This window comes from Nicotiana attenuata, chromosome 8, assembly GCF_001879085.1.
Source record: "Nicotiana attenuata strain UT chromosome 8, NIATTr2, whole genome shotgun sequence".
Classification (NCBI taxonomy): Eukaryota; Viridiplantae; Streptophyta; class Magnoliopsida; order Solanales; family Solanaceae; genus Nicotiana; species Nicotiana attenuata.
In genome coordinates, this window is record NC_031996.1 from 44,669,600 (window position 1) to 44,679,989 (window position 10,390).

A 10,390-nucleotide genomic window follows, 5' to 3' on the forward strand; every position below is an offset into this window, starting at 1 on the left:
GTCCTAGAAAAGCCTTTTAAAACATTATTTTTGATACATATCATAAATCCGAAAAATAATAAAATATCAATAAATATTAAATTTTGAATAATAATATTAAGATCATAACGAGTTCAATAAAAGTTAAAACCACCAAGTTAAAATAACATATACGGCCTTATTTTGTCGGTTGCTATAACTCAAGATATATCTTTTTTTTAATTTCTCATTTAGTATTCGATATCCATATTAAAACTCATATTAATTCGAGTTTATATTGTGTAAAGTTCATTAATGGAGGAACCGCTTCCTATGAAAAAAATTTCATTCTCAAAGTTAAGTTCATTGTACCACGCCTTAAATAACTATCATGGATAGAGTAAGAACTTGTTTGGGTAGTTGTTACCTATTGTATTGTTATTTTATATACAATGTTTATTTTGATTGTTACTTAAATTTCATTGTATCGTATCGTTAAATTCACCGTTATATAACGACGAAAAATACCACTTCATGAAACGACGAATTTGGTGTGGTAGCATCATTTACTTGCTTTTTACCTCGTCTTGCCCCTCCTTATTATTAATCACTCATATTTTATCTTTTACCCTGTATTTTTATATCATAATTCTTAGTAATGTTGCAAGTTTGTTCCATATTATTGATGTATGACATCATGAAATAACGGCAAACGATACAATCTATCCAGACGTTATATTCATCAAACAATATAATACGATACAATATAATATAATACGATACGATATATTATAAAACGACATGCAACAACAATGCAAAGGAAACTGAAAATTACTCGTATTGGTGCTATTATTAAATCCAATAATTTATTCTTAATATTTACAAATTAAACGAAAAGTACAGTATTAATTAACTATAGAGAAATAATAGTTTATTATTCCAAAGAGTACATTTCAAGAGCACCATTCATAGTAAATTTTTTTTTTTCCTTATCACACAGAGAGCATTTTCAACAACACAAATTGGTGAATTACCGTTGAAATCTCCTTTCTTTTTATCTCTATTTTACTCTCTTCAATTTTCAGAAATTGTATCTATGATATCCGTCTGTTATCTCTTCGTCGCACGATCAAATCTCACTCTGGTTAGTTTTTTCAATTAGAAGTTTCAGTTTTTATTTGTTCGTGTATATTTCTCTCTTGTTATACAGTTAAAATGCATGCATTAGGCTCTAAAATGAAGCATTTTTTGTGGATTTTGCTTGGATTTTACTTTGATCTCGATTTTTCATGTCTTACTTAAAATTGGGGGTTTTCATTTTGAGCTTTATGTTTTTTTTAATTTTTTTTTTATATATATTTGCAGGGATCAGTTACGGTTAATTTATCTCAACATTCATCTGCTTTGTAATTACTTGAAGGCAACATCTGGGAAAAGAACCGATTTGGATGGTGAAAAGGTGCGGTTTTGAGTTTCCATATTTTACTCTTTTCATGTTTTCGTGCATCACTTGCATGTTTACTTCTGTAATAATGATGATATATGTATTGATGAAGAAATAGCAAACAAGGGAAATCCCAAAAGAAAATAGAAGTAGAGGAGGAAGAATAGATAGAAAGATAGAAAATAAGAACTAAATTGATAGAATTAAGCCACAGTTTGTATTTAACACTAATTACATTCTAATTACGTAATAATTGATCCTAATATATAGAAGATAAAGGAAGGAGATTACCAAAGAAGATCCACACCTTTAATGGCAATCCAAGGAGTTCTTCAAGAATCCAAAAGGTCTCCATATAACCTAAGATAAGCATATCCAAAACCAGTTAAAAATCTCGCACTACTCCAATTTATACTACTAGCTAAACAATGACCTTAGGCCCAAGTTCAACTATTCACAATTAATAGCAGTCCTAACATAACTAAAGGGGTCGCGAGGCCAGTGGGGCGTGTGGGACCATGCTTGAGTCATTCCGAAAGCTCAAATTGTGATAAAGTCTTGGTCAACTTATGGTCAGCGCTGGTCAAGCCCGTGGTCAATACCAGTCAAACTTGGTCAGCTCTCGATCGACCATTCATAAAGCCTTCCAGTCTTCTTAATTACTAAAGTTCGTAGCCATGCTGTTGTCATGTGTGTCCTCATAATAAGCTTTCTTTTCTGATTTCAGCAAAGAGAAAATCAAACGGAGACACTTTAGAAACAATTATTCAGAAAGGTAAAAACTTTATTCTCATAATTTATATATCTACGACCATCGCTTATAAGAAGGTTAAAAATGTAGGTTTAAAATCGTTCACGTGGTTTATAGGTAGAGTTGTTTGGGAATATATTAAGCAAGTTTTAATTTGGTAATCTTGTTCTCTTGGCTGTCCCTTTATTAGAAGTTCCTTGAGTTACATGTACTATTAGGTTCAGAAGTCTGAGCATGTATGGTAAAGAATTTGATGCTTTTCCTATAACTTCATTTTTAAGAAATCTGTTTGGGGCCAACCCTTAGGACCAACTGCGACCTTTGAAACCCGAGGATATTGGTCCATCCCTTTACTATCCACTTAAATACCGGGCTTAGCCTGTGACCTAAGTCACAAGTCCCTCAACCTTTGCCACTTGAACTAAGTCTTGGGGGCTTTAATAATTCTATTAATTATGGAAAAAAATTTAACAGCATATTATGATTCTATGAAGGACACATTACAAATAGGAATTTCATGAGTGCACCAAAAAGAAACTATAAATGAGAGCCTATAAATATACGTAGTCATTCTATTCCTTCAAAAGCTCTCCTATTTTTCTCTTTCTACACGGCCAACATGATTTCTAATGGTGCTACATCCCACGCTCATTGGCTTCTCTTCTTGCTTCTAACGTCAGAGAGCCTCCTTTACTGTGCCTAGAGAGTCTCTTTTACTGTGCCTAGTATCACCCATTGCAGCCCAAACGAGCGCAGAATCTCACACCACAAGCAATTTACCCCTTGACAAGTAAAAGGAGGAGGTCCACATCTTCACCTGAACTTTTGCACATAAAGCACCAGCTGACATATGTAATGCTCATTTTCTCAAATTCTCAGCTGTCAGGATTGTTCCATTGCTGCTACCTGCTAGCCAAGTAAAAAAGGACACCTTTTTTGGTGGCCTGGGGATCCGAACTGATAAATGTTGAAAATCCAGTTCCTCCCTCGGCAAGAGCTGATGACAATACGACTACACTGAAAAATCTCCATCTCTTTCCACCCTTCACCCACCTCCAACTTCCATGAGTCATGACTAGCGCATGATATAGTTGGTTTGTACAGCATTTCAGCCAGAACTTGAAATTCAGCTACTTCCCAGTCATGAAGTATTTTATGCTATGTGGTTGAAGATGTTTACTGTGGAATTACACTCCTGTATTGATGGCTTAGTTTTGTCACAAACATGGTGTGTATGATTTTTGTTAATGGTTGAGAAATCCGTTGTTTCAGCTTGTAAACTCAGTGGCTAATTCCGGCTTTTTACTGCCCTTCTCCACCCAAAATACTGCACTAGGTCCAACACTAGGTTTCAAGCTCGTCATGTACTTGCCACACATCCAACCCGTACTACCTTTTTCGTTGAACCAATGCCCTGGGGCCTGGTTGTATTGATATTTCAGCTTTAGTTTTTTTAGATGCTGTAGATTTGTTTCTGTATCAGTGTCATTATTTCTGTCGTATCTTCTGACAGTAATTTCTAGATTCAAAACTCTTCCGGATATTTGAACAAAGAAGTCAAGGTTTGCTTGACGCCTTTTCACTTTCATTTCATTAACTTACTTTGTTTGATTTTGTCTGGATGTTGTTATGAGATTGGGATATAGATTCTCAATTGGATGCTTTTAGTCTTTACTCTACTGCGCATGGAAATGCCAATTCTCATTTCTGATTTGAACGTTTGATAGTTGGGTTATTTTTACTGCTGTCCGCTGAAGCTACTTTTGAGCTATAAAGATCCATTCATTGGAGGCTATTCCTATTTAGCTTATGACTCTTCTCTCAGCTAGATCACTTAGAAAGTTGATCTTAAACATGATTAGGTATACCTGTGCCTGATCGATATACTCTTAATGCCGTTGCTAATTGTTCAACCTATTTTATTTTGTCGACTTTATGTTCAAGTTCTCATCTTCTTCTCCATGGCATAATCATCAGAACCGATCAAGTGGATTGAATGAACTTACTGGTGCCTATGAAGCTTGTCATACGAAGCTCGTTTTGGTTTCCAAATGAGCAGTTATGCTCGTCAGTGATGTAATACTGCCTGTCAACTGAATCCAGGCAAATTTGATAGTTGAGGGGGGTTCAGTCTTTAGAATTATGGTTGAGTTTTGCTATTCAAAATATGTACAGTTTTATGTATAAATGTGAAATCTTCAGTTGTTATTTTATCCTACACCTATTTTGGTAGATGGTGTGACTAGTGGAAATCTTTGAGTGCATAACTTCAAATGGGTGAGTCTAAAAGTGTGATTGTGGTCGAGAATTGCCCAAGACTTCATTGTATTGAAACCTCATATGTTGCTTGATCAACTTTTCCTGATACGAGCAAGTGTGCCTTGTTAGAGTGGAATGTTTGACTCCCAAGGGAGAGGAAATAGACAAATTGATTTGGAATCCTTTAGGCAACTTGTGCTTACTGAATTGCCAAAAAGGTCCTGCAGCCACTTGACTTTCAAATGAGTTGAATTTTTTGGCCATAATGCTTTATTATTGTCATGATTTTGTTTTGACAATGAACCAGAACCCATTCTCCATCAAACTCTGTAGCTGTAATCCTCTCCGTTTTGCATGTTCTTTTGGATCTTTACTTGCCCATACTAAAGCGTTCAAGATGTGATCAGGTTCACGATGTGCATCACTTCCATCACTCATACCCTATATTATAACGGATTCGAAATTGCAATCCACAGTTACCCCTGAAACAATCAGGTCTGCCATCATAATAATATACCTTTCGCGAAGTCATCTTGGAAATAGTAGTTTGAGGAAAATTTGAGTACAGGAAGAGTAGCTTGCCGTCTTTGCGTCATTAAATTCTCGTTTCTGTTCCATACAGTCTGGTTTGCTTTTTACCAAATATAACTGCTCTATTTTAAGCAGCAAGTCATGCATAGCGCTGTTTTTTCTTATCAATATCTAGGTGATGTTTTGTGAGATAAGTTCAGATTTTTGACTCAAAAATCATGAATGTTAAAACTTTTGAAGGGAAACTACTGAACTTTTAGGTTTTATTGAACTGTACTTATTGAAATGAATATAGACAAAGATATTATAATAAAGTATCAGTTGACCTGAACATTATCTTCATTGAATATCAGCTGGTACTCACTTAAGTTTGTGCAATCTCTTACAATGGATTTACGTGAAAGTTGTATTCTGATGCCTGTTTCTTCTCCAAGCAGGCATTCTCCACTAAATTTTACTGGATAAAATCGCGCAAAGGAATATGTCCTATAGTAATCAAATAACTGATTTGGAAGCAGACCAGCGAAGTCAAGATGTCCATCCGGAGCCTTGTGCTTTTTACCGGAGCTTAACAACTTTTCCGCAGCCTAATGTCCATGCAATATTACCAGCTCCTGGAAATGCTGGTAATTTCTATTTGCACCATCCACAAGACTGTCAAGAGGGTGCATTAATTTATGGGATGTCGCAGTACAATGGGGTTCAATATCAACATCCTGCCTCCAATTTCGACCCAGCCATTGCTTCATCGACAAATCATTATAACCATTACGTAGCTGCTCCATCTGCTTCTAGAGATCTCCAGGTTGCAGTAAACCATGGGCAACATGAGTGGCTTCCATTTTCAAGCACTCAAGGCACCTCTGGAATTAATGTAGACAGTTATGGAAGGAACAATATTTATGTCGACAGTGTCAGAGGCTTGTTTAAGAGAAAGAATGCTGAAGGGATTCCCGTGAATTTTCAGTATCAGCATGCCTTGGTAGGCTCCAGTTCTTCTCTTGCCCCAATGGGTGCTGCATCGTTTATACCACCTGAGTACAGAGGAAATGACTTATCATCGTTCATCGAAGATGGAGCACTGAGAAGTGTGAGGGACAGGTCTGGTGCTAGTGGTCCAGATAATGTATTAGGACACAACAACAATGATCTGCTTCAAGGAAACTATGTCGGCCAAGCCTGTCAATTTCCTGGAAATTATTGGTCAGGCTTGCAGTTCAACAGCAGCGCTAGAGAGACTGAATATTGGGCCTGGAATCGTAGTGCTCGTCTACCTTATCTGCCTGGTACTTCCTACTCATTTTTTATTTATGACTTTTTATGGATCTGTTCCAGCCTACAATTTTGTTCAGTTGCTAAGGGATCCTGCAGTTTCTTTCTTTAATGAGAAATTCTTGCTTTTAACTTTCCATTTTATGTTATCTTTGCCTAATTTGTGGATAAATTGTTTCGTAGGATAGAAGAGTTCTTAACATCTTCAATTGCATAAAATGAGAAATACTGAAATGAGAGTTCAGTTATAGAGGGCGGGGCGAACTATTCATATTTAGGGCACAAATTTGGAGACATTCGTGGATGGCTTCGATGTACCTAATTTACGAACAATAAAAGCCGTGTTTTTTTGACAAGGAGAAAATAAGGAAAATTCCCTCCAGCTCTCTCCTGAATTGATATAACTTTTTAGGAATTTCCACAGCAAATTTCTCCTGTTTCATGCATTAATATCTTTGCCTATTCTCTTCCTCCCCCTCCCCCTCCCCCAACCCCCCCCCCCCCCAAAAAAAAAAAAAATAATAAAAAATAAAAATTGCTCAACTAAACACTACCTATTCTTCTCTTCATTTAATGTTCATCAAAGTTGGTGCTGTTTTATGTTCCGTTCTAATAGTGCCGGTGCTATGTCACCCAGTTGAACAGTATCTGTATCCGAGCTTTCCTTCTGCGTTCATGTATGGTTAAAAGGATATATTCACAGGAAACAAGTCTTACCCTTTCTTTTCATCCTTACATTATTTTTTCCAAAACCTATTTCATATTTGTTCAAAGTGAAAAAGTTAACTTTGTTTTATGCAGAATGATTATATAGGATTCATATAGCTGCCCAGTGAATTTTGAATTGAGGCATAGTTGATTTGATTGATTGAATGATTTAAGAGTTAACCTTAAGAAATCATTGCAGCTCTCATTTTTCTTTTTGTACTGCTCTAGGACAGTCTTCTCTTTTTGCCCTTCCCCAAATCTTCAAGGGAAACTCAAGGTCTTTGTTCGAAGTGATAAAATTTTAACTTCCTAAACTAATTGCATGCCTCTTCTGCTTTTTTTTTCTTCCCATTACTCTAGGTGATACTCGAGGTTGTGAAGATGGTGGAAACTTCAGTATGCGAGGTTATCAAGTAACAGCCGGCAATGGAGGTTTGACTAGTTTTCTGCACCCATCCGTTCCTCAAGGGCACCCAAACCTTTGTCATTTGCCCCCAAATGTCCAAGGAGTGAGACCCCACATTATCACCCTCCCTCCACAAATGACTGCTTCTTCACACAGACACCTCCCGAGTAGCTCGTTGAACAGCTCTATCAATCCATTCGCCCTTGTGGAAGCAGGGCCTAGATATATTAGACCATTCCCACCGACTGGGTTTAGGTTGTACAGGCCTCAACAAGGAGAATTTATGCATGAAACAAATGTTAGACATCACAACCTACCTAACATGAGAGTTCTTCCTGAAGATGTAAAATATGTTTCTGTTTGACCAGATTTCCAGATTTTTTTGTCACATAATTGTCTAATTCCGGGCAATAAAATTTATGGGGTTGAATGTAATGGGTTATTCTTTGTTGGTGGTTGTATGCAGGGAGTGGCAATGTTGGATATTCCTGGCTACCATGAAGTGCGTGATCCTGCTGATCAGCACGGAGAGATGCGTATGGACGTAGATCACATGTCTTATGAGGTAGGAAGATAGAAGGTTCTTCAACTGTATGTACCGGTTCATATTTATCATGATGGTTACTGAGTATTATACAACTTTTCCTTTTTCCTTTTTTTTTGGGGGGGGGGGGGGGGGGGTAGGTATATATACTACTTTATTAATGTTCATTTTAACAATTTATTTTGCTGTAACTTCTGGAAACAAAATTTAAATCCACTTTAAAATCCTACGCCAGGAGCTTCTTGCATTGGGAGAGCAGATTGGCACTGTAAAAATCGGGTTATCAGAGGAGGTCATTGTTAGCCATTTGAAAACAAGATCATTTTCATCATCGGTAACTCCTTGCAATTTGGAAAGGGCTGCATGTTCGGATCACAAGACTGATTTCTGTGTCATATGCCAGGTATTATCCGTATGCTGATTTACAGTTGACATGGGAAGCATTTGTGTATAATTTTTTGGAGGGGTCATTACTCAATTTGTGAGGTGTTTTCAGGAACTTCTGATGATTCCTATAGCTTAATAAGTTAATTTTAGTTTTTCGGGATCATTCATGCCCACTGTCGGTATTTTTTTTTTTTTGATAAAGTAATAATTTTATTAATAGTTTGGGCACAAAAAAGGCCCTTATACAGGAAGTATACCAAAAAAGTAGAAAACCTACAAAATGATATGGTTCTATACAAACAACACCCAATCCTCTATACATAAAGGGATCTCACAGTTGCACCAAAAAGAAATGAAGGATAAAGAGGCTATTCGTCAATCGTATAAAGTTCATCTCAATATCTTCAAAAGCTCTCCTATTTGTTTCTCTCCAAATAACCCACATAACTGCTAGTGGAGCAACATTCCATGCCCTAAGTCTTCTCTTCCACCTCCGCAATTCCAATTGAACAACACAGGATTTCCCACCATAACCTTGAGGATACCGACATTAAAGGAGGAGATGGTCAACGTCTTCACACTGCTGGTATTATGCTGTCATTGCCTTCCTAATCTTTGCAAGGCTTCCATACCTTATAAGTTGGATAATTTACTAACTTTTAGTGTGTACGGAACAATGTTGCCACGGCCTCTCGAAGTTTCTGAGCATCTTGTTTTATCCATTCCTTCATAAGTTGAGCGTCCTACTTATTACAATTCAATTGTGTGCTATTACTTGTTAGGTTACTAGCTTTGCTATTCATTGTAGTGCGCCTTTTATTGCTTTTTTATTTTAAACTCTGATGGCCTGCATGTATGTAATATTATTTCAGTCTGATTACGATGATCAAGAGAGCATCGGGACACTTAAGTGCGGACATGAGTATCATGCAGATTGCGTAAAGAAATGGTTGATTATGAAGAACAATTGTCCCATCTGCAAGTCCACAGCATTGTTGACGAAAGGAAAGGATTTGTGAAAGCAAGCGATAGATGGTCACTGGATCTATCATTGAAAAGAACGATGATTTTTGTTTTCTTGCTATGTATTTATTCGGGTTCCTGAAACTGTACTATATTTTTGTACATACTCGGCAGGGTATGGCGAATGGTCAACCTGTCCAGAAACATCTTTATTGGCGCTATCTCTATCGCCTGAAATTGTACAGAAACCTCTAACTTTTGTCTGTCGCCTGAAGTTGTACAGAAAGTCAGAAACCTCCAATGGGAATGTCATTTGATCTTCTTTTCTTCAACTACTCTTGGATGTTCTGTTAATGTGTTCTTATGTATCAAGGGATACAAGGATCTGCACAGTTTAATGCTAATTCAATATGGCAGAAAATTGAAGATTGACAAATTAGACCACCGGTAACTTTAGTAAATGTATTTTCGAGAACTTTAAGGTCGTAATTGAAATTAATGGATTAATTTAGTTGGATCCTAGTTTGAGTCATGAATATAGAGTTTATTAGGAAGTACTATAGTACTTTTAAGCTAAATTACAACTTGTTCGGTGGAAGAGTATGGTGAGAAGGTGTCTGAGCAATATGCAAAGAAAGAGAAAAGTGTGAGAAAGTATGTGAAAAGGAAGACCGATGACAATGAGGAATATGGTTCCTCCATGAAGGCCAAGGTGGGTGTGGCCAAGGATGAAGGAAGAGAAAACCTGAGAACAGAGGGTATGTGGGGCAGAACATTTGCTCCTGATATTCTTGACATGACAGGGATACGCCAACTGGTGGATATTTGTGAGTTTCAACAGTGGACACATTTGTTCACAAATGAGAGCCCTAAATTGTACGAGGAAGAGGTGCGTAGTTTCTATGCAGACATGTTCGCAATAGCAGAGGACAACATCTGCTTGAAGGTCAACGGTGTAGACTTTGTGGTAGACGAGCATGTGTTGGGAAATATTTTGGGAGTACCTACTGGAGGAATATCATCCATTGAGGGGACTTGTTCTCTCAATTTCAGAAGTGCCATTCTTAAGGATGATGCAGTACGGCACGTGGAACGGGTACACAAGAAGGCCCTCCTTCCAATGTATCAACTGTTGTTCGAAATGGTGAACAAGGTTTTGCTTCCACG

The 10,390-nt window shown here is 37.2% G+C and overlaps 1 protein-coding gene across 2 annotated transcripts; it reads left to right on the plus strand.

The window, feature by feature from the left end:
• LOC109231371 lies at positions 888-9,558 on the plus strand. 2 transcript variants are annotated; one of them, XM_019397019.1, is made up of 8 exons: positions 911-1,102; positions 1,324-1,417; positions 2,130-2,177; positions 5,381-6,229; positions 7,284-7,672; positions 7,796-7,894; positions 8,109-8,276; positions 9,133-9,368. In XM_019397019.1, the coding sequence occupies exons 4-8, from the start codon at positions 5,425-5,427 to the stop codon at positions 9,277-9,279; spliced, it is 1,608 nt and encodes a 535-aa protein (XP_019252564.1). In that variant the 5' UTR covers positions 911-1,102; positions 1,324-1,417; positions 2,130-2,177; positions 5,381-5,424; the 3' UTR covers positions 9,280-9,368. The 2 variants fall into 2 exon arrangements, with proteins under 2 accessions (XP_019252563.1, XP_019252564.1); XM_019397018.1 differs by lacking the exon at positions 2,130-2,177 and having other exon boundaries at positions 888-1,102; positions 9,133-9,558.

Coding starts and splice junctions, on each gene's coding strand:
- LOC109231371 (XM_019397018.1), top strand. CDS start 5,425: ATGTCCTATAGTAATCAAATAACTGATTTGGAAGCAGACCAGCGAAGT. Junction 6,230..7,283: donor TCGTCTACCTTATCTGCCTG/GTACTTCCTACT, acceptor CCATTACTCTAG/GTGATACTCGAGGTTGTGAA. Junction 7,895..8,108: donor TAGATCACATGTCTTATGAG/GTAGGAAGATAG, acceptor ATCCTACGCCAG/GAGCTTCTTGCATTGGGAGA.